This window comes from Megalobrama amblycephala, linkage group LG1, assembly GCF_018812025.1.
Source record: "Megalobrama amblycephala isolate DHTTF-2021 linkage group LG1, ASM1881202v1, whole genome shotgun sequence".
NCBI classification, from domain to species: domain Eukaryota; kingdom Metazoa; phylum Chordata; class Actinopteri; order Cypriniformes; family Xenocyprididae; genus Megalobrama; species Megalobrama amblycephala.
The window spans coordinates 39,176,316-39,204,054 of record NC_063044.1 but is presented as its reverse complement, the minus strand read 5'-3'; the positions used below and the strand labels follow the sequence as shown (position 1 = coordinate 39,204,054).

Sequence of the window (27,739 nt, the reverse complement as noted above, 5' to 3'; positions counted from 1 at the left end):
TTAGTGTGAGGGCGACTAAACTAACACAAAGCTCTCAGGTAGATGGGAAATATGCATGGTAAACTGCTGACATCTACACACCCCTAAACAAAGTGAAATCTCCTTTCTTCAGAGATCTAAAGGTTCTCTTTGACATCTGCAAGGTGTTACATCTAGTTAAAGGAGGAAAAGGAAAGAAAGTCTGAAACTTCATTAATCACTATATAAAGATTAATGAAATATCAGAGATACATTTTTAAATTAAAACCGGAACAGGACTGAATTTTTCTTCCACAAACCCAGCATTGTTGTCATTTGTGATAGCCTTTGATGCAGATAGTGGTTTCTTCTACATTTGTTACAAATAATTTGCACTGGGTCCAGCCCCAGGACACAAGGCAGCTATTCTATTTGGCATCATTAACGCTGTTCTGCAGTCATTTGGTTAATGACGACTTACAATTTAGAATTTTAACAACTACAACAATAAACAACAATAACTACTGAATTATTGTAGCAATACAAGCCGTAACACATTCATTTCAATTAGTGCACAAGACAGAAGCCACCATTTCAAAATAATGCACTGAGACAGTAACAGAAACTGAAATTAGCTGCAGAAATACATAATACACTAGGGGTTCTTTCTCTGACAATAAAGCCTTTTTTTGCATCCTAGAAGGGACATCACAACACAATGTTCTCCTTCAGCATCCAATTAAGTAAATTATGTCTATGCAGTACATATTTCCTGGAAAAGGGTCAAGTATGATAGTTTTAACCTCAAAAATAACTTGTAGAAAAGCAACTAGAAAATATATAATACAATATTAACACGTTACTACTGCAAATTCAGCTATTGCATCTGCATAAGATCATCATAACACTTAGCCTACAGTACAAAATGCATCTCAGCAAACACAATTCTCCTTTAATATGCAGTGTAGAGCATTTCTAAACACCATGGTCAGACACTGCGCCTTAAATGACTGACAGGGAAGGCAATAGTTCACTCGGGGAGAGCAATAATTGTAGTGTTTGCCCCAGCCAGAGGAGGGGGAACGATGGAAAACAAATGGGGCAATTTCAGTCATAAATCCATACTGTCGATTTTCAATAGATGCTAGTTAAAACATTTAGGTCTTTTGCCCAAAACACACCTCGTGCTTTACTCGAACAGCTGAATTTGAAGTCATGCAAAAACGCATTACTCTACACGGTTTTAGCATTTTTCTAATGTTGTTCGCGAGCGAACAGAGAAGAATTACACGCTTGATTTGAGCGCTGCTAGTCCACGGTTTTTCAAAAACAACTGTTCGCATAAATGTTTATAACGACAGCTGAACGCTAAAGTGAATGCGCGAGTATTGCTTTGTGAATATATTCATTATTACACGTATATATTTACACAAGTGTTAGCGCACATATACTACGTAAACTTAAAAGGATGCATTAATAATTATTAACACTATCAAACATTATTCATTCCTTCCCATATTTCTGTAAAGTCTTGCCATATAAAAATGCGCTGTACTGCAAATTGTTTACAAAAGTTAGAAAGCGACCTTATGTTTTACACTTTAAAAATATAAAATTAAATACTGAAAGGAGGAAAATTAAAACTGCACTTACTATGGTGAGAATGTAGGTTCATGGCCGATGAAAGAAATTTTCCAGTGTGTAGAGCCGCCGGGTGCCCCGCGCCCAGATGACCGGGAGACGGTGGTATTCTGCCGGCTGCAGCGGCCGCGCCGAGTCGGTGAGACTCCATGGGCAGCCCCGAGAGAAGGGGCGGCGGTACGTGAACAGATCTGGGGGGTCCGAAGTCTCGGCCATCCATCATCCACAATGACCCAACTTGATCAAAGAAACAGTCCGATCGGGTAAATCCGAATAAGCCAGTCTTAATGGCTATAATGTCCCTAGATTCCTAGGCAAATCAGTGTCCTTATCCGGCATTCTGCCGACCTACAAAAACAAAACAGAAGAAGAAGAAAATATTCTTGATAGATGCGGATCACTACTGAACAGAATCCAAAAATTACATGGAGATGAACACAAGCAGTGCTGTCATATAATGACGCAGTTTTAATCTCAACTAGATCGCTGGAAAAAGAGAGTAATCTTCTCAAGTGCGAGTGGTGAGGCTGCAAACAGACATCAAAACGTTTAATATCGCTCTCGAAAAGTCCGTTTTAGGATAAACAGACGGTAATCTGCAGTATATTGGGCGAAAATCCATCCTTTTGGAGGGGACTTGACCGATCATTCGCGCATTAAGTGACTCATTCAAACGTATTTATATTCTTCGAAGGCTGTATATATATAAACGGTCAAGAGCAGTCTGTTTATGTTTAAACGCGCGACGTGCACGAGACAGTAAAAACTAAATATTTCTAAAAAACGGACGTATGTAACAACCACCATTTGCGAATGACTGATATCGATTAAACATGTTAATGATTGAAAAACAATATTATTTTCTCTCTCTTTTTTTTGCTTCTTGTAGGCTACCTTTTAACGGACTGATATTGCCGAACCGTTTGTCTGAAAACAAACCCAGTTTATCCACTCCAAATGGGCTATAATAGGCTAAACATAATTCTGTAATATCTAAATAATGTCGGAAGCATCTCAGAAAACTAATAACCAGATCTGCATGCAGTTTGAATCATGTAATACCCTGCTGAACAGTTTGTCACTGCAGCCTCATATCGTTATATTGGGCGTTATTAACTTCAAACAGATGGTAATGTTACTGGACTATCATTTGTGCGGTTCCACTTCTTCCTTTTCAAATGGGATTTAACGCACTACTTTATCAAGTTGTTGTTGTTGTTATTATTATAATTTCAGGAATTTTAATAACGCCTTTTTCGACTGACCTTTACACACGGCAACTTTTAGTAGCTTGGATGTTGCCGCAAATGGCAAGGTTAAGTAATCCAACACGAATGAAAATAAGTTTAGATACGCGCATGTTATTCAGCCATGCTTCATGATGGCAACAGCAGCCCGATCGACAGACAGACAGCCACGTTTCAAACTTTCCCGTTTCCATTTCCAGCAACGAAACTTTTACGCCCAAACGTTAATGGCTCGAGCACAGCGTTCAGTGCGCTGCAGATAAAGCACTACTAAACCGTGTAAGTCAAACTATCCCCCGCCTTTTCATCGCGAAAGCAGCACATTCTTTCTAAAAGTGTCTCCGATTTTGCTTCCTAAACATCATGTTATTGTGTAACGGAGTGAAAGCTGGCGACGTCTTACTTGAAATGGCGACTCAGTTTATAAAATCCAGTTTCTTCGCAAAATCCGTGAGACGTGTGGTGGAAAATTTCTTAGACTCCATTTACAAACCATCCGCAGTTACGCAGAGCGAAAGCACATACGGGGGAAGGCCCTGTGTTCAAACCACTGTAGCTCTCGGTAAACTCTTCTGCAATGAAACAAGCATTGTTTAACAAGCTCCGCCTCCGCGAAGCTCACCCGACACGTTCTACAGCGAAGCACATGATTGGTCCACAGATGTGTCAATCAACTCCATGTAAACACTTTGGCTGCTCGCCAGCTCTATAAAACCAATTATGGAACAAGGAGGTTGAACTGTTTCAAGCTCCCCTTCCTTCAAGACTTCAATGATCAAAACAAGCGAAGAATTTTTGGAGGGCAGTTTCAAGGCCGCTCAAATTCGACTCATTAAAAAGACGGATGCGGACATGGTTATTTTAGCAAACTCAATGAACACACTCTATACATGAGTCCACTCTCTAAACTAAAGCATTCTTGGTATGAGCTGTAGGCCGACCTAGTAGTTCAGACCAAGGGTTTTCGTAGTTGGGTCCGGGTATCGCAAGGGGGCGCTTGACTTTCCGCGAAAAAATTGAGAGAAAATAGACGTTTTGTGGGGCTGCCAAAGTTATATATTAAAGGGTTAGTTCACCTAAAAATGACAATTCTGTCATTTATTACTCACCCTCATGTCGTTCCACACCCGTAAGACCTTTGTTCATCTTCAAAACACAAATTAAGATATTTTTGATGAAATCCGATGGCTCAGTGAGGCCTGCATTGACAGTAAGATAATTAACACTTTCAGATGCCCAGAAAGCTACTAAAGACATATTTAAAACAGTTCACGTGCCTACAGTGGTTGAACCTTAATGTTATTAAGCAATGAGAATACTTTTTGTGCACCAAAAAAAACAAGCTTCGAAGCTTTACGAATCTTTTGTTTCGAATCAGTGGTTCGGAGTGTGTATCACTGTCAACGTCACGCGATTTCAGTAAACGAGGCTTCTGCCTTGTCCAAATACCCACACTTGCGGTCTTTGGCCACTTGAGAGCTCGTGCATGTGACAGGAAGTAAGTGCGCAAGACTGTCCCGTGTCTTAAAAATGCCCAAATGCAGTGCCCTTAACGCACACTAAACCCACACTATTCAAGGCTAAGCGTATCCCATCATGCATTACGTGTAAGTTAAATTAATTATATATTACATATAATTTGGTGGTAAAATAGTGTTGTACATTTATTTTTTTATTTTTTAAAGATTTATTTTTGGCGTTTTTGCCTTTATTATGATAGGACAGTGATTAGACAGGAAGCAAAGTGGGAGGGGGGGGGGTTATTGGGAAAAGACCACGAGCCGGGGCTTGAACTCGGGTCACCCGAAGTGCATTAGCTCTACACGTTGCACGCTGCCCATGAGGTTGCATTTTATTGATGTAAAGATGAGTGGGCTATGTATATTTTGTACATCATTTTCAACTGCTTTTTATCACTTAAAGAAGCACCACAATTTTAAAATTGTGTCTTCTGTTAGTTACATAGCGACCACTGAACAGACATTTAGAAGTGTATTTTAAAATGCAAAGTATTGAAAATAATAATTTAAAAAATATCTGTAAACGCTTGCATTTTTTACAACACTATAAATGTGTCCCATCGGGTAATCAAAAGTTCTACAAACTCTTGCAGTCCTCACACCTACTTGAACACTTGAGCCAAATACAGGAAATATGTCATGTAAGTAGACAAGTGGTCAAGTGCAAAGACCGCAAGTGTGGGTATTTGGACAGGGCAATAGTTATGTCGTAAGTGTTTCGAAATTTCAATGGTTCACCACTGGGGGTGTGACTTTGGCAGTTTGAAACAAGCTCTGAAGTACTGATTCGAAACAAACGATTCGTAAAGCTTCGAAGCTTCATGAAGCAGTGTTTTGAAATCGCCCATCACTAGATATTGTTGAATAACGTCATTATTTTGTTTTTGGCACACAAAAAGTATTCTCGTCGCTTCATAACATTAAGGTTGAACCACTGTCTTTAGTAGCTTTCTTTTTAAAAGTGTAAATTAACTTGCTATCAATGCAGGCCTCACTGAGCCATTGGATTTCATCAAAAATATCTTAATTTGTGTTCTGAAGATGAACGAAGGTCTTACGGGTGTAGAACGACATAAGGGTGAGTAATAAATGACAGAAATTTTCATTTTTAGGTGAACTAACCCTTTAACTGTGTTCAACGCTTTATCTTTTATTATCTGATATTATTACAGTTCCATTCTGTTATTCATAAATCTCTAGATAAGCAAAAATATTTTATTTTACTGACAGCCTTAGTTTTTAACTGAATAAAATGAAGTTCGCATATTTATTTTAGTGACACAAACATTTAGGAATAGTTTGTTATAGGCCTATCTTTCTATATAGTTTATATTGTCGTCTCCAGGTGGCACACTGAATAGCTAATAAAAAAATAACCTGTCAAACTATAGATTCTCCAGGAAATATGTTATTGGTTTTGGCGTTTGTTGTTAAAAGCTTTGGCTTTTGTACAATAACCATAAAAATTTAATTATATAATTCAGGAAACAGAATGTTGTCTTATAATATCATTACATAGCTTAATATTTTTTTCACGCAGTATAAATGGGTTTTATACATGGAAATATAATCTTATTTGAAGGTTCTTCAAAAAGATTGAAAATTCCTGTGAACACATATGAGACTCTCTTAACCCACTTTACCAAAGGCGTATTACTTCTTTAGGCTAAATTTAATTAAATTTATCAACTGGATGTAAAGTTTTGCATATGTTTATGTTAAATATTGGGAAATTTCCCTGGTCTGTGATCTGCTTTCAAAATCACAGCCAAGCTCAAGAAATATCAGAGTTTATTTTTCCAGTTTTCGTAATCACTTCCAAAGTCAGTCACATCACGATTTCATCTGAACTTGAACTGCAAACTCTAGGCGATCAATCGATCAGTTCACGAGACCTTTCCACATTGGGAAAAAAGATGATTAGGAAAAAAACGGGTGCGGTTTCTAACCGCCCCTTAGCGCGCCTCTCTAGTGAAGCGGTTTCAAGGCGTCCTCGTGAAGGCAGTGGAAACGGGTCACACAGGAGGAAAAGACCTACGTGAATTGTCAGGTTTAAAAGAGCATACCTCAATTGCAACTCCTACCAAAATGACAACACTTTCGGGAAAAAGCAAAGCTTCAGGACAGGTCGTTTTCTCCAAGGACTCGCGGGAACAATAGCGCTGCTTTGCTATGGAAACCGTGTGGTGATCAGTGCAGCCCTACAGCTGAATTCATGGCTCTCCGAGCGCCTCTGCTATTAATGACCAGCCGAGCGGCAGCGAATGGCAGACGCAGTCGGGTTTGTTCGTGTTGGCAATTGTAACTGTACTGATTAAATACCTGTTTCCCTCTGGATGTTGTTGGTTGCATACGTGCGCCTTTCCCAATGCCTAAAACCAGCATGGATTGTAGATTTAGGATCCCTTCTTTCGTCCATTGTTCACGATGACCCTCATCTCGGTTGTTAAGGTGGGTGTTGAATGAATGCGTGTCGTGGAAATAAACATTTTATATATACCAGGCCTATGTTTTTAATTGTTCTGCCTTTATGACCATCATTGTTTACATGTTCAGGACTGAAATAAGCTGACTATTTAATGAATATTGATTTTTTTTTTTTTTATTAAGGAAACTTATACAATTGTAATTGATAAATATTTTTAAGCCTAAACGTTTATGGAGTAGTATACTACACAACATAATATGTATCACAGAAAAATATGTTGAGGGACTAGTGCATTAAACTCTCGTCTTTTATTGTATTTTACCCATTCTTTTATTGAACAAATGTTTCATGTTTATATTTAATCAGAATCTTTTACATGCCTCAAAGTGAAGTACAATGTATACAAACAAAAATGTATTAAATAAATTTAAAAATATATATAAAAGTCTGGTGTATTGGATGTACTACTTGCTAACTTGCAGTCAGTTTACAACCTTATGGTGTCTGTTGCTTCAGATGAGTGCAAAAATAAAATACAAAATTGAATCAAAATAATGTGGGGGGAAAAAAATCAAATGAGAATTGAATTCAATGTCAATTTATCATCTCCTGATAAGTCGAGTTAGTGTATTAAAATAAGTAAATTATTAAGTCTATACAGATCTCAGATAAAATAAGAATTGCAGGGCTTGATATGAAGACTTCGGAGCTATATGCAAATCTTTGTTTATTCAGACCAGAAGGGAACTAAATAATTTAATAATAAGCAAAGTACAGATGCAAACCAACACATTTTGCATGTGCGTAACAGGCCTTTTTCCTGAAATGTGCAAATATAAGCAACTAATGCCCTGAATTTGCAAGTCACACTGGTACAAGGAAATGGAAGGTAGACTAGATGTTTGTGTGTGTGTGTGTGTGTGTGTGTGTATATATATATATATATATATATATACACACACACACACACATTTGTGAATAAGCAAACATTATATCCAGCTTTAGTATTGAACACTATATGTGACCCTGGACCACAATAAGATTTATACATCATCTGAAAGCTGACTAAATATTCTGTCCATTGATGTATGGTTTGTTATGATAGGACAATATTTAGCCGATATATAACTATTTGAAAATCTGGAATCTCGAGGGTGCAAAAAAAAAAAGTTAAAGTTTAAAGTTGTCCAGATGAAGTCCTTAGCAATGCATATCCACTCACAAAAATACAGTTTTGATATATTTACGGTAAGAAATCTACAAAATATCTAAATGTAACATGATCTTTACTTTATATCCTAGTGATTTTTGGCATATAAGAAAAAGTGATAATTTTAACCCATACAATGTATTGTTGGCTATTGCTACAAATAAACCTGTGTGACTTATGACTGGTTTTGTGGTCCAGAGTCACATATTATTGACATCTTACTTGTATCATGTAGTTCATTTGAAATATGGTCTATTCAAAATTTCACAAAAATAAATGGAATAATAAATATGGAAACTGTTACTGCACAGAAGAAAGAATAAATAACTTGTATAATATATGATGCAAAAACTTGTGAAAATGAGATCCAGGCAGTAAATAAAGTTGGTGAAAAATTATTTATTCATTACAATTAAATTTCGCCTCACACGCAAACTTTAATCGATAATGAAAATACTTAGTAAAACCAAAAGGCAAGATAACCATCATAAAGGAGTAGTCAATAGTTAATAATAAATTTAGAGTATTGTAAAATTTAGAGTATTGTATCCAATAGATGAAGATCAAAAAGAGCAATAATTAAGACATTTGCAGATAAGAGACAAGAAGTAGGAGCAAAGGAGAGCAAAGGAGGGAAAAAGCTGAATTATCAATGACTTGGTCAGCTTTATACCATGAGCATATAGGTAAATTTACATCCCACACAAATTGATGTTTTTGTTCTAAAAGAAAAGGTTAATTCCACCCATTACGTCATCTACTGGTCCAGTGTCAAAAATAGTTGTTTTTATCCCCTATAGGGAATTTTGCAAATGTCAGCAGACATATTTTGATCAGATTCAAATGAGCAATAATTCTGAAAAACATCACTTCTGCTTGGCAGGCGTCCAATGTCTAACCACAAACGTGTCAGCGTGACCTGTCACACTGGAACACTTGAAGAACAATTGAACATAACAAGCATACTCTTAAATATAAAAATAACCATAAGGGTACAATAACAAGTAAATACTTGAAAATATGATAAGAATTAACATATAAAGTATTAGTACATAAATATATGAAAGCAAAATTAAAACTGATAAATCATAAGCCATAAACGATTAACATAAATATTAATAAAAGTGCAAGACTATGAATATTGACCATTTCGGATCCATCAATATATATGGCATTTTATCAAGAATCTAAGATTATGCATGTTAGGTAAACACACACTCATAGAATCTTGCCTGGGTAAACTTTTTTTTTTTTTGGGCATGCTGGGAAAACATCCCATAATCATGAGGGAATCAGTTTCCTAAAACAATAGACTTCGACTCTTTTCAGGGCACATGAACTCCTGACATTTCTAAACGTAACAATTTCAACATCACATTTATGTTCTTGGCAGACACATTTTTACCAAAAGAATTTCCAAAAGTAATAAAAGCCCTAACTTAGTGTAACCAAACATATGATAGTATAATGTTGCCTCTCTACCAGTTTAGAAAAAGGTCAATTCTATAAAATAAAGATATGACCTGCCTCCCACAGCCTCTGTTGCTTTTGAATCAGATGACTCATAGCAGCCACTGTGTGTGTGTGTGTGTGTGCGCGCGCATTTTTGTGATTTATGAGGACACAAATTTATATAATGACATGGGTATTACACTGGTATTACGACGTAAACATGAAATAAGAGGACATTTCATGAGTCCTCATATTTAAAATAGCTTTAAAAACATACTAAACAATGTAGTATGGCAGTGACAACTCATAAAACATACTAAACAATGTTTTATTAAAAATGTATTGTGTGATGGGTAGGGGTAGTGTAGGGGGATAGAAAATACAGTTTGTACAGTATAAAAACCATTATGTCTATGGAGAGTCCTCAAGATAGCAAAACAAACCTGTGTGTGTGTGTGTGTATATGTGTGTGTGTGTGTGTGTGTGTGTGAGAGAGAGAGAAACAAAAGATAAAAACTGTAGACTGTTGTGGCTTCCATTTGCTAACAATCTTAAACATATCTGATGCAGTGCATGTTTTGTTTTAAATGCCTTTTTAAAATCATGAATGGTTGGTTTGAGAAAAATGTAATATATGGATTTTTATAGAATGGCAGTGTTTGTTACACTATGTGTAAATTTAGTGTATAATTGTGTATAAAATGTTGTTAAAAATGGCAATGAATTGCTTATTCTAGCCTTAGTGAACACCTCATTGATAATGGACCAGGCTTGACCAACTCGAGGAGATTTCACCCTACCTGCTGTCATGCTGCATATTAAATTATAAATTCAGACTAAATTGTTGCGCTATTGTTATGCCACTAACTCGTTAATGATTACTGTGGATAAAATATGTCGTTTATTGGGATGAAAAGATCGTGATTCAACCCAAAAATATGAAAGCGTCATGAGAAACAGCGCCATCTAAAGGTCGCGGGCACACTGTGTAGTGTATGTCAGTGGGCTTCATTTCTCAAGGTCCTGAAAAGGGAGGAGGAAAAAGCTGACCCTAGCAAGCCATGTAATTTATTCTACTTGTATCTAACCTTGATATTTTAACAACTGGCTAAGCTCATTTATATAACTTATTACCCTATAATTTTCATACAATACATGCAACAGAAATTCACCTCTGTTTCAGTGCAGGTGTGACCCCTCCTCATAAAAGTGTGGAGGAAAAAAACAACAACATAAAAACAGACATAAACCAAAGCATCTGCTTTTGCACTAAGCACTAACTCTGAAGAGCTCGGTGTAGTGGATGTTAGCCAAGAGTGCAATCTCTTCTACTCCATCAGCAATAAAGATTACTGTTTATCATCAGATATAATTTACAGTCAAGGGCAAAGTAATGCTAGTGCTGTGCAGTAAGTGTAGTAAAGCTGTTGTGATAACCTTCAACATTTATTTCTTTATTTAAAAGCCATATTTTCACTAATACATTGGACAACTAAAGCCAGAAGTGTTTGAAATTATCGTAAAAAACACCAAATTTCAGATCTTCAGAAATCAAGAAATGTCACCATCATAACGGTGAAGTCATGACACGACGCCGGCAATTATTTCTGTGTGTGCGAGAGATGAAAATATACTCTTTAAATATAGTATGGTCGTATTTGCTGACAGCTAAACAACAATTTTCTGAGCTGGAAATTTAAGCAGAGACAGGCAGTGCAAGGGGAATGCCAGTGTGATATTTTAAGAGAGGTGTTTTTCTGTGGTTGTTTGACCACTTACATGTGGCAGAGCACAACCTATACAAATATATGTTCAAGAATCGGCATGCGCGAGTAAAAAACGATGCCCTTAAGTTCAGTCGCACCTATTTGATTTCAGTGGTTTTCCTATATCTGTGATTTCAGTCACACAAATGCTTTACATTGGTCGCCTGGGGCAGATGTAATCTACTTTACGGCTTTATCTGCACTTTATGAAGGCACAACTACTTACTGGGAAAATACTTCAGTGCATCAAAAGGTAAATAAACAGCTCTTCTGCAAAAAGAAAACCCTATTCTACATCACTTAACAAGAGAAAATCTGTTTGTCTTTTGAATAGCATTTATGTGAAATATCATATGTCTGGATACAGAATTTATTGCGCTTTACAGACTCGCATTTTTTGAGGGATCCTTGGTAGAAATCCTCAGGGAATGTAGCTCTCTGCCTTCCTGTGCCTTCGGTCTTATAGGCAGTGACAACTCAGCGCTTGACAGGCGAGTGAGACAACCTGCCACAGAGCTCAGAGACCTTCCCAGGATGTCGAACCCTTCTGGGGCTTAATCTCAGTGTGGTGGGCCGCTCCTATGACAGCTTTTAATTCTCTCTGGGCAACATTCATCATGCACTGTCTGCTATGGGCGCTGGATCAAATGTACCCCAGGATATTCACATTCCAGCCAGCGTGTCCCAACCCACTTTACACCGTCACATATATTCATGGCTCTTTTATTCATGAGTTTGTTTGCCTTTTGTTAGATTGCTCTCTCCCCTGTGCAGCGTCTGTCTGTGAGTGACAAGAGAGCGGCCGGTATAGACCAGACTGAAAAAAAAAGGATTACGCATCAAATGATACAGCGAGATGTGATGTTCATGGTGCATATTTCACTAGATCTAATAATAGTCTTCTTTTTTATTTTAAAGGGAAATCAATAAGTTCATTATTGATCAGACTACTTATATTTAACTGCCAATTTGTGGTTTAAGAAATGTGTCAAAAGCTGTACTTATAATAAGAATTTCATTATACTGAATTTGAACATTCATTCATTTATTAACAGTTGTTGGGTCAATTATAACAGTGGAAAAATAAATAGTAAAAAATGTAAAAATTATATATCCACTGTATCTGTATATACACTTGTAAGGGCTTACAATTTTTATACCATTTTTGAATGCATACTTTTTAATATTAGGGAAAAGTTTTTCCTTTCTACTATATGCTTTTATTTTTTTAGCTTTCAGGACTGATATGTGTTTAAAGCCAAAGTCTTTCAATTTAAACCAACATATTTTTTTTTTCTTTTTGAAAATATACTGTTTAATTTTCAAAATTATTGTATTTATTGTAAATTATTGTTTTTAATAACTAGCATTGTTTCTCCCCAACAGCCATGAAAAAAAAAAATTTAAATGACAGCTATTAATATCAGTCTTATGTTTTTGTGATGTCAGATGATTAATTGCAATTAATCGCATCCAAAATAAAAGTTTGTGTTTGCGTGTACTGTGTATATTTATTATGTATGTATAAATACACATATAGAGTCAAACCAAAAATTATTCAGACATTTTTTATATAATTTTACTAGTTGGTGCAGGATACTATAGTTCACTTAAGTGAGGATAGCAAAATAAAGTAAACTGTGACATATTATACCCCAAAATTCTTCATACAGTGGACTACCAGTAAAATTGATAACAATTTGGGACCAAAAATTATTCAGACACTTTGACCTGAACATGTTTTGCTTAAGTGTTATCTGACATGAATAAGATTAAATTTTTCTGACACAGTTTAACTCTGAGATCTTGTCATATTTTATTACCATTTTTAATGAGTAAACTGTATTAATGAATGAAATGTTCAAGGTGTCTGAATACATTTTGGTTTGACTGTATGTGTGTGTATTTATATATACATAATAAATATACACAGTACACACACGTATATTGTGTAAACAAACTTTTTTTTGGATCTGATTAATCGTTTGACAGCACTAAAAGTCATCAAAACTTTAGACTGCATTTTTTAGACATTCATACACGGACATTTTTTATTTTTATATAACTTTAGAAATTATAGAAGCACTCTGATAGAATATAATATAAAAAAAATCAAATATATAAAGAATGTAAAAACACACTATATCATGCTGTCTATTAAGAGAAAGAAGTTCTTCTTTAACTCTGAATTCTGATGACTTACTTTTCAAAATATTTCTTAGTTTCCAGTTTTTAATACAAGGACTACAGCAAATCCATTTGTAAACCTTAATCTTCCTCTGGAAGGAAACGTTGTGAATAAGAATGTTGTTGTGGCTTAAACATTTCCAGTGAAATCCAATCAGGGACTTAACACAAAGCGTCTATCAGACTCTGAGGGTCAGAGAGAGCTTTCAGGAAATTAAACTTATTTCAATGAAAAATTAAACGCAGTTCAAATCAGGCCCTATTGAAGGGGCGTTCAATGTGGGTGGGAGAGCGTTTGACATTTTTAATTAACTCAGGCTTTGTATTATCCCTGGGTTCATCACAAACCAGCAGTGTACCTCAGTAGTCGAGATGCAGACTTTCAAAAGGGCAGTGCTTCAGATGTTTCAGCCAGGGCCGAACTACGCACATACACGAGCTCTTCCCCAATAACCCTGCACGCCTGACCTCCCGTGACCTTCCCGCTCTCTTTTTCTGCCAGATTCAACTGACTTCTGGTCCTCAAGTGTCAGTCAGAATAGAATTTTGTTGCCAGAGCAGAATTTAAGTCCATCTTCTCCCCTAGAGCTTTGGCTGAGTTCGCACACACATGACACTGCGTCCTCAGCATGGGGAAATAAGGCCCTCATGCAACACTTCTGTCGTCTTGCCACAATGTTCACACCCCCCACTGTTTCAAGAGGCTGCGACATATCTGACCATCCATTATTCACAATAGAGCACGGAGCGTTTGAAGTCCCTTGACGTGCTTTGATTTAAGCTCTGTGATCACAAACATATCACGATGGTTTGGCTTTTTAAGCCATTTTTCCCCCTCTCGTAAGTGTGCTTGGGTTCTGATGCTTAATAGTGAGATTAAATGTACTCTTGCTGTAATGATGTTGTTTATGTGAGTTTGTGTTTTGTTATACGCAAATAATACTCTGATCTGATGCACATCAGAGCTGCAATTAAACCTTAATATCAAAAGAGTTCTTTAGGGCTTCGGAGTTGAGAATAATATCATTTTAAAGTCATTTCTTTATTTATTTAACAAACTCCACTGAAAGACTGGCTGATTATACGCATGCTGATGTGGATTATAGATGAGATTGTAGAATATAATCAGTGCATATTTATGTTCCTAGTGCTTCTGATTTCAATCTCTTTTATGCTATTGGATCTTTGAACGTCTGGACTGCATGTTTCCGTGATATGGGGAAATTATTTTGCTTTATCTGTGGTGATGGGAAAAAGTGTGCAGATCTTGTTACTTTTAAACAGCTGCAGGGAATATAATGAAAAGTACACAAAATCAGAATGTTCATGCATTTTGTTGCTCCCACCATCTTTAAATAGCACAAAACTGGCACTGTGTTCTGAGGACGACGATGGTTGAAAACTTGCTATTAAAAAGTCATGGGAACAACGTAACTGTAAATAGACGCATGCAATTCTGAAGAAAGAGGCTGATTTTCAGGGGAAAAACATGCTTTATCTCAGCTGCTTATCTATGGTGGAGTTTAAGTGGGTGTCACAGTCAATTAAGTGAACATGGCTGTTGAAATTAGTAATATTATTTGGGAAAAAATAGCTATAGCTATTTAAATAAATGCTATGAGCAATTCTGCCCATTTTCCATCAATTACCTCTTTAAAGGTATTAAATTGGGGAGACTGGAGAGTGTTGTAACATTATTTGTAACTCAGTTATTTTATTTTACTTTACTTTTTTAAATCTACAATTCAATTATAAAGAGTTGTGTTATACCAACCCCCATCAGGTTGGTTTAAACTTGAAAATACTGTCATTAAAGCTGCAGTTCGCAACTTTTTTTGTGTTAAATATTTACAAAAATTATATACAACATATATACAACAAATATACAACATGAATCAATTTTCCAAATCGTGTTTTTGTCTTATCCTGAATCATTATGGTACACTTATAATAAGTGTTTATATTCGGACTATTTCAGACCGGACTGGTAGGACTCGCCGCAGAGTATCACAGTAACTGCGTGACTCGCAGGTCATACACAGAGAAAAGTAGCTCCGGCTAGAATGTTCCTCCGCAAGACGCGTGCAGTTCTGTTTATTAACGGCTAGAGGGCCAAAAATCGCGGACAGCAGCTTTAAAGGTGTGTTCACGCGGCCTCGGAATTCCTGTAGATACAAGATTCGAGCTTGTAAAAAGCGTTCACGTCCTCGTAGAGCTCGTAATTACAGCTTGTAAGCTGGGAGTTTTCTGAAAGCTCCCAGATGTACCACGTGGCCGCTGTACCACCTGACCGCTGTAGATTGATTTTAGGCGTTGATAGTGGTGCCATGGAAACGCATAATTTCCAGTCCAAGGACCAAAAGGACGTGAACAGCTCCGAATATAACATCACGTGTTGTCATTTCAAGATTCCGGTAAATACGAGGTGACGTGAATGCAGCTCAATTACTCACCCTCTTGTCGTTTCACACCCGTAAGACTTTTGTTCGTCTTCAGAACACAAATTAAGATATTTTTAATGAAATCAGAGGGTTTTCTGTGCCTCCATTGACAGCCTATGCAACTACCAACTAGCCCCAGAAAGGTAGTAAAAACATCATAAGAGTAATCCGTGTGATTAGTGGTTTAACCTCATTTTTCTGAAGTCACGCGAGTGCTTTGTTTGTGCAAAAAACCAAAAAACTTTATTTTACAAAATATTAATCTCCAACACAACAATGTCTACTCGCGCGCCAACAACACGCATGTGTCTTGGCGTGTTCGTGAACAGTCGCGCATGCGTGTTGCGTTGGCGCGCGAGTCTGCTCTTGCTTCAACACAACACGCATGTGTTGTGGTGCTCTCGTGAACGCGAGTTGGAGATTAATCTTGTAAATAAAGTGGTAAATTATGTTCTTTTGTGCTAACAAAGGGTTTGGAAAGACATTAAGGTGAGTAACCAAAATAATGACAGATTTTTCATTTTAAAACAGCAAACAATATTACAACAGCAAACAAAGAATTGTTTTACATGAATTACATAAAACACTGAGGTAAAAATAAATGTTACATATTAAACAAGGGAACCTGCTGATGCTAGTTTTGTCATTTAATATGCATTAACCTGAAATTGAAATATTTCTTTAGTTTTTACCTACTTCCAGGCACTTCACCGGTTCACAAATACCCACAAGCTCTGCCATTGCTTCTTTTATTGTTTTTGTACAATAATATGAGGTTGGGAGTCATCTTATAATGTCTTATGATATTAATTAGATATGTTTATTTACATTTGTAGACCACCAGTTTATGATTCAGTTTACCACAAAAACATGTTATTGCCTTTAAACTGCTTTAACTTAATTGTGCATACATGCCAGTGTCATTGTTCAGTAAATAGCTTGCATGTCATCGCTAAAGCTTCCCACACACTGGATTTCAGACTTCTGACTGTAGCATTGACTGTGGTTGAAAAGGGGAACATTCTGTCAGCATAGAGACCCTAAAAAGGAGCATGAGATGCAATTAAAGTGTTCATCGGCTGGTAGCAGTCATCAGCAGTCCAAAGAAGATTTTATTTGGTTATGTAAGCCGTGACAAACAAGCGGTGGAACAAAACCCTCCTATGACATTTTCAGAATTCATTGTATGCCTATTGATCCATAGAAGAGGGACAAATGACAGTCATTTTCTGCTTTGTTACTGGACTCCATCAGTCTTGCTCATTTGCTCTCATTTTGCTTCATGTCATCAATCACATACAATAGAAATCATTTTGTTTGATGTATTTGCTTTGTGTGTCAATACACAGAAGATTAAAACTGCTGCAGAATGCAGCATGGTATTGTAAATAAACCGTTTATGGGAACCTAGTCACATTAAATGGCTAATTATAAATGCCAGTGCTTTGTAGTAATAAAAGAGCAGTACGTAAATCTAAATGAATAGATGTGGGCTTTTTTTAGTCATCCTCAAGCTACAATCGAAGATATAAAAAGGTAAACATACAGCACAAACATTGTTGTTTTCAAGTGATGCACTCAAAGACTGTGCCACAAATGAGTGTTTATCAAAAATGACATGTTTTAGAACAAAAACACGTTATTGATTTTGTGCTACCGTGATGCTTATCTTAGAGTCTAAATAGTCTTTATGTGCATGAAGGTGACTCAGAGCTGGGTGGTAAGTGTAGCTGGCCATGAATTCTGGGAAATACAATGTGATGTGCTTCAGCTGTTTGCCATTAACCCAGGCGCACCTACCTTGGAAGGTCATCTGACCTCTTCCGTGTTAAATAAAGGCCTGATGCTTTGAATAAATCGGTCAGATGAAGAGCAGGATTGCTGTGGCACAGCGTGAGCGTCACTGCATTGTGATACAATGACCCACGATGCCTGCGATTTATAGCACAGCTTTTTATTTAGTGATAAAAGCTGCTGTGATGGAAGGTGACAGCTTCTAGCACAGAAATAAATCACACAGAAAATGGAAGGCTTTCGCTTTGAGCCTGCATATAAAAAGTGTCATTTTGCATTATTGATCTCTTGGAAACTATGACCGGGATGATGGATGCCTAAATTTCTGTAAACCTGCATGGATTTGAAAAATATCAAGTGTATGCATTAGGGATAAAAAAAAAAAATAATATTTCATTGCTTCTGACCATGTTTTTTTGGTCTGGCAATTGTGTCGTGAAATATAAGGAAGCCATAAAGCTTGACAGAAATAGGATAATGGCTTAATGCAAGCAGGCAGTACAAAACCTTTAAAATCAGCAACAATTGATGTTTTACTCATTACTAAATCACAATAATCATCATGTTCAGCAGCTGCTGGAATAATAATAATAATAATAAAAAAAAAAAAATTATATATATATATTTTACAGGAACTTAGGTTTTATGCAATAAAACAAGTCATATGAGAATGTTAACAAAGTGCAATGTGCAACTGTACCCGTGTGCAAAAACCCAGCGTGGAAGTGGCTTTGAAGTTTGCTAGCGACTGTGCAAAAATAGCATAGCATGACAAAAACAAACTCCCGTTAATATGCACTGTCTCATTCTGAATGCACCCACACGCCATTTTCATCTACCCGTGTGTGGTTTGCGTAGTCGGTGAATCTGAGGCCTCTGGAGTGCGGGCGTCAGCCTCTATCAACCGCAACATGCAAGTCATTTCTGGGCATGAAAACCACAGCTCACCCCGGGAGCCGAGACTTAGCATGCCAAACAATACCTTACAGTTACACTCGGTCTTTTCAGCATTCTTTTAATCATGACATCATGAGTATCGGCTTCCTCCTCTGAAAAGGCGCCCAGATGCAGCTGCTCGTGTCACTCCACAAAGTAGACAAGTGCAAGCAGATGAGAGAGAAGCTTTGCCGCTTTGGCACAAAAGCAACTTCATATTACAAGAATGAGAGACAAATGTTTGAAAGACTTTAATGAAACTGTCACTGTCGATGATCTATATCCAGCTGACGGTGTCGTGCTAATGCTCAGGAAATATGTGCATGTTGCTAACAACATTTTCAGATGGTTTCCTGAATGAAGACATTGCTGTATGTCGAAATCGCGTTGCCTTTTATAAAGACTCTTGGGTCACATTACTCATGATATCTTCCATTTGATTAAGATATATAATAATACATTGTATTTTTTTGTTTCTTTAAAAGTGCTGATACAAACAGACCGAAATCACCAAGACTTTTCACTGTATTTTTTTCTGTGTGCACGATCCAGAAAAGCAGGGATTTTCTGTGATACTTTCTGCACATTGTACTTCATTATGTGGTGTCAAGTACCGTCTTCATGAACGAGTCATTACTGAATCACTCATTTAACAGGAGGATTCATTCAGGAGCTACAAAAGTGACAGACACACTGTAAAAATCAAGAATACTCAAAACATTTAAGTAAACTAACTCATTTTTTTAAAAGTTAGCAGAAGTTAACATTTTTGTGACAAGGGGGGTGAGGCCGAGAGCCATGGAAGAGGAACAAGGCCAATGTGGTGCACATGTGTTTCTCATTAACAATCACGGGCATCCCTTCACTCACACAGTTCTCAGCCTTGCCCCACTTTTTGCAAGTTTTGCAGCCCATCCTCAACTTAACCACAGGCTCTACTCTTCACCACAATGTTAACTCTACAAAACTAATATAACAGAACCCCCTGTAAATCCCAACATAACATTAAACACTAACGTATGTCTCCCTATGTTAATCTTGTGCGAAAACACTTAATTTCAATATTTATTTTCCTTATACAGTCTGATGCAAAGCATGCTGGGAATTAGAAAACTGCTGCAGCTCAGTCATTTTAAGTTCAGCTTACTACAATCAAAATTTGAGTTCATGCAACTTTTTTTCTATTTAGTACAATAAACATTCGTTATTTGAGTGAAAACCAACTCATTTCATTTAATTAATTTCACTGTTCGGTTTTACAATGCAGCGCATATACATCTCCAAAATATCTTTAAAAGAGTGCTTCATCTTGAAATCATCTGAGTTAACTCGGAACGTTTTGAGAGCTCTGACTTGTGCAACGTGACCGCTGTACCACCTGACCACTGCAGATTCATTTTGCAGTTGATCACGGTAAACCCTAATGCTCAAAATAATTAATTGGTTTGAGTAGGACAAACTTAAATTAAACAAATTAGTTCAGTCAAATGAACTTTTATGAGTATTTAGAACTTTCTTTTTCTTTCTAGTTCACAGAACTGAAATATTTCAAGTAAACTGAACTGTTTCATTGTTTTGAGTTTTATGAACTTATTTCTTTTAATTTAGACTAACTTAAATTTAACTGAAACTGGGCTGGGATTTCTATTTCCCAGCATGCTTTGCCCATGGCACTCGAAATGGAGAGTAAATGCTAAAATTAAGTGTTATATAATGTTTTTTTTGTGCAAGATTAGTATTAGGTGGGAGATTTAGTAGTGATTAATGTTTAGATATGCTTATTCAAAAATGTTTCTGTTAATGTGGGTTTTTGGAGAGTTACCATCATAGTGACAAGTGGCTTGGTTTGAGAGCAAGTATGTTAAATGCTTTATATTGCTGTACTCATTCAGTACAGTGCTAATATCATGTTATTGTTAACATTTTAACAAATTAGTAAGTTAGCATTTTCTTAATTAGCTTGTTATAGCTAGCTAATTTTACACTAATACAAATGTTTACATTGGGGTTACATGATAATTTTAAGTTAATTGTACGATTGTACTCAAACATTTCAAGTTAAGAACAATTAAAATGTATGAGTAGTACAAAATAAAAATCTGCCAGTTCTGCTTACTTAAACTTTGAATTTCTTGACTTAAAAATTTTGAGGCAATTGCTGATTGCCTCTATTTTTTTAGTTTTGCCAACTTATTCAGGTTTACGGTGTACTTAAATCATTCATGTTTTGATTTAAATGATTGTTTATTAGAAATTTACAGTTATTAAAAAAAAAACTAGCTATGCTTACTGATAATATTTAAGTTTGCAAACTTACAAAAATAGAGGCAATCAGTTGCTTCAAATATGTTTGAGTTAGTAGAACTTATCCAGGTTTACAGTGTAGTGTTGCCATAAAAAATAATAAGTCCAAGTGTTTTTATTCTGGTGTACCTATGCTATGTGTATGAGTGAGTCATTGAATCATTCACTGAAATCATTCAAAAACACTGGCTGTACCTGAATAGCCCCTATATACCATCATACATCATTCCATACGCTGCACTAGTTGACTGAATGACTGAATGAGTGAATGAAAACAAGTGAGCGAAATAGAACACTGAGTGTGTTGGAACTGCTGCAGATGCATCTTCTGGCAAGATGCAGGAATCCATTGGCCGTGACCCTTATATTGTACATTGGTTGAACTGTACTCTCGTCATTGAGGTGCATTATGGGATGGAATGAGTGTACTCGATAATATCCACTATGGATTCGGACACCACTACAAATGACTCTCCCCACAAATAGTGCACTATATAAGGGTATAGACTGTGATTTTGGACACAGCCACTGATTCATTTGGAAAAGAAATGCTACTGTGTGTCGCTCAGAGACTCAACAGTTCATTCTGTTGTAGCTTTGTTTGTAACTTTTATTAACAAAGCAAAAATACACTGTCAATATTGAGTCTGAAATTTAAGATACAATTCTAAAAAATGATTTTAATGGTAAAAGACTGTAAAAACGCTACAGTAAAAACCTGTTAACAGGATCTTACTCTATAACATTTCATGTAATTTTACAGTAAAATACATAAAATATGCAGTTTTTGGAAGTGAAAAAACAACTCTTATAATTTACAGGGAAAATCGTAAATTGATATTCACAGAAATTTTCTGTGACACTTCAAATCTGTTTCTTCTTAGTTTTTTATTATCAGTCATATGGTTTTATGTTGTTAAATGAATGATTATTGCATTATTTTAGTGTCATGTGTGTTACTATGATGGTGTTTTGTGTTTGTGTTTATGACACTGTGTGTCAGCTTATGTATTTACCTCAGCATGAGTAAAAGCTATTTATGATGAACTTTGATTCACCATGTGGATTTCTTATTACCACCTGTGTTATTAATGTTGGTTGTTGTCAATAAAGGTAAAAAAAACGGAATTTAGTAATATGGTACCTTAACATTACTTCATGTAATGAAATACATTTTTTTTTTTTATTAAAACCCTTTAACTGATTTCTCAACCGTACGGTAGACCTTACTTTGAGTGTGAAAAAAATCTGTCAAATGAAGGAGATGAGACAAAAATCTACCACAGCTCTATTGTCCCACCCCATTATTTGCTTTTGTCATGGATGGATGGGACTTTTCAATTTTCAGGTGACCGCATCAGTTTGCACACTTCAGTCGGTCACACGAAAGAATGAAGTTGCTGAACGGTCATCGAATAATAGGGTCAAACATGGTATCAGTTAAGGAGGGAATCAAACCACAATGTTGTAGTTAGTAGGGTAGAGTCTAAACAACAGAAATATGGCAAAATATAAGAGAAATACAGAAACACCTGTTTGCCATGACTTTCCAAAACTATGCGTGACCGTACGGTTGATATGTCTGTAAAGGGTAAAAATAGCCAGATGGTAGGAACTGAGGTGTGACAATAGGGTGATCTAAGAGTGGATTATGAGGATGTCCATGGGGATATTTTTTATTTTTTTCCTCAAGCAGACATAGTAAAAACTTAATGGAATATAAAATACAATTTCATAAATGTTACTCACACATACATTTATGCAGTATTTTATTTTGCGTATAGTGGAAAGGAACTGATCGGGTAATGAAAAGTGAGTGTTACATACATACAAAGACACTTTACATTCCCATGAGGCCTTGGAAGAGGAAAATTGCATGGAAGCAACACAATTTACATTGCAATGCCAAAAAAGGCAGATATAGCATGTTTGGATTGCATTCATATAGAACAGGGGTGGGCAAACTCGGTCCTGGAGGGCCACTGCCCTGCAGAGTTTAGCTCCAACCCTAATCAAACACACCTGAACCAGCTAATCAATGCCTTCAGGATTACTAGAAAACTACAGGCAGGTGAGTTTTATCAGGGTTGGAGAGCTAAACTATATGCAGGGCAGTGGCCCTCCAGAGTTTGCCCACTATATAGAACATATTTTTATATTAGTGGCGAACTAAATTCTTCTTCAATTTTAGTACTTTGACAGAGATTTTGCAAGTTTTTAGAGAAAACTGATGAAGAAGAAGACTATTATGGCAACAGCAATAATGTCCATTTTGCAAATATTGGTAATTCATTTCACAATGTGTGAAATCAAGCAAGTAGCTAGTATTTGCATTCACACTTCTACATATGGTATGATTTTTTTTCAAACCGCAAGCTTCAGCAGAGCATTAGAGAGTGCTTATAAAGTAAAACAACCAACCATTTCAGAGTGCTTTTATACATGTACCTGTCAACCAAACCAAAAAATTAGAAAAACTCTGGTTTGAACATTCAGGAGCTCAAGTAAAATGACTAAAAATAGAATTTATGGACGATAAATAGACTTAGATATTTTACAAAACTTGCAGTATTCCTGTTGTGAAAAATGCTTTAAATTGCCATATTACCTGAATTTACTGAAATTTGCTGAATTTATTGAAATGGTTATGAATTAAATTCACTGAAAATGGTCTGGATATTATATTGACAACCATAAGACAATACGTAATGTATAATTGTTTTTTTTTTTTAAATAAACTTAATTTCATGTGAACCCTGATAATTATGGAAGGTATCTAAGACATATTAACACTGTTACAGGTATGTTTATTATTCAGAAAAGCCCACAAATGAAAAAAAAAAATAGTACCACAAATGTAAAAAATGTGGTAAAAATATTTACCATAAACTGACATCTCAACCGTACGGTAGAGTTTTATATCTTTTAGATAAAAACATAAATTGACAAAAAAAAACTGCTTGAGCTCATTTTTTATATGTTCAATAATAAGAAATTTAAGAAAAATAATTTTTTCATTGGCTCTATCTAGGGGTGAAAGTTAAAGGGTTAAGGTCAATCTGTAAAACATAAAATGTTGCTGGCAACCACAGCTGCCATTTTTTAATATAAATTTCACAGATTGTTTTTACAGTGTACTCAGTATTAACTTGTAGTTTCCTAGTTTGTAGAACAAAAGCATTATCACACTCATAATTGTTTTGCTGAGCTGCAGTAGTAAATATGTCAGCTGGATAATAATGTTCTCGCTTAAAATGTAGCATGTGTGGTGAACGCAAACCACAAATTTCAACGACCTTCGGCATTGTGTAGTTCAAATCTCGAGCAACACATTATATAATTGCAGCTCATGTCTGCAGGGATTGACTGTCAAACACATTTACTACAGCATCATGAAGCAGCCCTTGCCATGTTTGAAGCCTACATGCAAGCAGTGTTTTTCCTCCAAGGATGTAATGTCTCTAAAATGTTACTCATACCACATGGGTGGAAACCTTCATTACTCATTTTGCCTTATGAGTTTTCTGGCTCAGACCAAATAAGCTGTTACCAGCACCCCTTCTCCAAAACGAGATACCCAGCTGTGTAGGAAGAATAAAATTATAAAACCTGAATAAAAGATTGGTAGGAAGGAGCAGTAAAAAAAAGTATGCTATTTCAAGCCCAGCAAGGCTGATCGCACTTTGTTTCCTTTTAATTTCTAATGGCTTCATCTCCTGTGCTCTCTGGGGTGTGTCCAATGCATAGAAACAGCTGTCTGCAAATCTGGGTCATACCAGCCCAGCCTTCATGGCCTTTAACAAAGCAGAAGCCAGGGAGCATGGCAAACAGAAGCCATCCCATCTTCTGTAAGAGCTTGGAATGTTTTTTATAATTTTGCACAGATTCAATCAACATGTTTTATTACAAAAACCTGCACCCATGTCCTTGCTGTCAAACCGTTTTTCCTGGATTTGTGATTGCTTGAGCGGAGCATTGACGGATGCAATTTTTTACAGGCATCCTAGACATCCTTGGGGGTGCTTTATAGTGACAGTAAATGTGGCTTGGATATTGAAACGCACCCTGCAATTCACATGACAAGATCCAAAGCTTTCTGAATCGCTGTGCCTTATAGCTGTATTCAGTGAAACAACATTATCTAAATAGTCCTATGACTTGTATGTCTTATTTTGAACAGAGCGTTTGTCAAGATTCAAGTCATTGTTTAAAGCATCCCTACGGTCAAAAAAAAAAAAAAAAAAAATTCCTAAGGACTTTTATCAAAATCTTAAAGGATCAAATCAAATGTCATCTACTGAATATACAGGTTTATTTGATTTATATATTACTCTTAAAGAGTTCTTTTTGGATATTGTGTCATCTTTATCAAAACTTTTCTAGTATGAATATTCAGGTATTGTATTCAGGATACTTAAAAGGAAAATATATGAGCTTTAAAATCCTGAAAAGATTTCATTGAAATTCCTATTGATGGTGTATAGAGCAGTTGTTGTCAACCAGGGGGCCGGGACTGAGCCTCAGTAAACTTCCAAGGGGGACTCAAGATAACTTAAAAAGATTTTGAAAAAATGAAATTTCTGTCATTAATTACTCACCCTCATGTCGTTCCACACCCGTAAGACCTTCATTCATCTTCAGAACACAAATTAAGAACAAATACATTTTTATCCTCAATAGAAAGCAAAGAAATTCCCACATTCAAGGTCCAGAAAAGTAGTAAAAACATTGATAAAATAGTTAATGTGACTGCAGTGGTTCAACCTTAATGTTATGAAGCGAAGAGAATACTTTTTGTGCGCAAAAACAAAACAAAAATAACAACTTTATTCAACAAATTCATCTCTACCCTGTCAGACTCATAAGCAGTTGACGCAATGAACACAGTTCAGCACTTCTGTGTTTACGTCCGAACGCGACTCATTATTGGCCATCTCCTGCGTCAGCATCACACACATGCATCGTGATGCTCACGTGAACAGCGTCAGCCAACACTGAGCCGGTGTTCTGACGTAGAACCTGGAAGCGCTGCAACGTAAATAGCGTAGGAGAATGACAGGGTAGAGACGAATTTGTTGAATAAAGGTTGAACCAATGAAGTCACATTGAATGATGTTTTTACTACCTTGAATGTTGTATTTTCATTGCTTTCTATTGCGGATTTCATCAAAAATATCTTAATTCAATGACAGAAATTTCATTTTTGGGTGAAATAACACTTTAAATCTTATACAGTAGATCATGAACATCTGAAAAAAATCATGGGGCCTTTGAATATTATTGTTGCTAGATGGGTCTTGGTGTCAAAAAGGTTGAGAACCACTGGCATAGAGGCATTTTATCCAGAGAATCTGTGTTCTAAAATATCTAGGTTTTAATTTTGTGTTATGCTGTAAAGGCCGAATTGGTGTGATGAAAAACAGGCCAAGCGAAGTTAATTTTGGGAGTTTGGAACAGCTTGCCAAAGTGAACTTTCGGGAAAAATTCACTCTGTCTGGTAAATACCGAACAGTTCTGGGCTGCAAACAGGGCTGTCCTTAGGGAGGTGCAACCGCTCCAAACCACAACGTGAAAGGACACAGAGGAGGAACCCCCCCCCCATTCTTGGGATGGCCCTGGCTGCATGTATTTTGACTGTTTTTACCCCCAAGCAAGGAACGAAAAAGAACTTTTATATCAGGGCCTTATATAAGATAAATCCCATTAGAAAATCTTAGATTTGGTTCCAAATTATGGCAGAAATTTGATTTATATATATAATTATGACAGAAATTATGGCTTTTTTGACTAAAGGGAAAGTTGAATTAATCTAAAACTATAAATATACATTTTATAAATATTATAATGTAAAATATTGCATGTAGGAGCAGTATCCAGATCATTTTCCTTTTGTACGCGGAATTGTTTCTAATAACAAAACTGCCCAATTGTTACCTTAGCAGCTCAAGTTTTTCACTGACTCATTCAATAGAAATTAAATACGAGTTTTCCTACAGTACATAGTGCATTGTGAAAACCTTTAGTGGAACAGGAGAACAGTGGTTGTCCTGACAAACCAGGTTTATAGAACAATAAAACGCACTTGTACTCAACTGTGAAGCCTGACTGGAGAAGAGTTACAGCACAGCTTCAATTCATAAAATGACTTTCACTGAATGCTGGCTTACCAAAAGTGACGTCACAAGGTTTATATGCTCTCTTTTTCGACACAATGCAGTAATCCTACCAGCAGCCATTTCAGTGGAGTCCTGCTGGGCAGCTGTAAAATGGAGAACGACCATATATTGAGAGCTGATGGGAAACCAATTTTCTTTTTCTCTAGGGAACATATTTCACATGGTTCTGGTTCCACAAAATGCTTTGAAAATTGTACTGAAAATAGTAAGTACCAATAGCAGATAAAAAAAAAAGTTGGCCTAGAGAAAGTGAGGGATCAATGGACATGCTCTGCGGACACCAGCGCTTTCATTCAACATGGCAGACACTCCCTGGCCCAGATTAGCAAAAAGCTCCCTGTGTAACACCTGATCTGAAATTCAATCCCATATTGAGTGCATGTGTGAGTGAAAATTGAGGTCATACTAATCTGTACCTCTGTCTCTTCCTGTCAAATCATAATCCAATCCATAACCTGCCACTGAAGCCATACAAAAGTGAATGCCTAATCCCTTATAAGCCTGGTTTTCACCAAAAGCCCGTAAACTACAGCTAATGCCTTGTGTGTTATAAAAAAAGAGGTTAATAAATGATATCCCAAATCAAGTTTGTACCACACTTTTAACCGTAAAAGAGGTTTAGCACATGAATACATGAATGGAACCTGAAGTATTATCATGACACTCGATTTGTATTCAG

At 36.3% G+C, this 27,739-nt stretch overlaps 1 protein-coding gene across 6 annotated transcripts in view; it reads right to left on the bottom strand.

Moving 5' to 3' along the window:
- Window positions 1-6,793, bottom strand: part of tnrc18 (trinucleotide repeat containing 18) — a 74,415-nt gene extending 67,622 nt beyond the window's left edge. For 4 of the 6 annotated variants that reach the window (XM_048192394.1, XM_048192410.1, XM_048192415.1 and 1 more), the window contains exons 1-2: window positions 3,250-3,477; window positions 1,612-1,947 (exon numbers count right to left, since the gene is read on the bottom strand). In XM_048192394.1, the coding sequence (XP_048048351.1) occupies window positions 1,612-1,822 (211 nt within the window). In that variant the 5' untranslated portion in view covers window positions 1,823-1,947; window positions 3,250-3,477. Of the gene's footprint in view, window positions 1-1,611; window positions 1,948-3,249; window positions 3,478-6,432; window positions 6,547-6,688 lie in introns of those variants that run through there. The other 2 variants (XM_048192404.1, XM_048192398.1) reach the window with 2 other exon arrangements.
- Window positions 6,794-27,739: the final 20,946 nt, after the last annotated feature.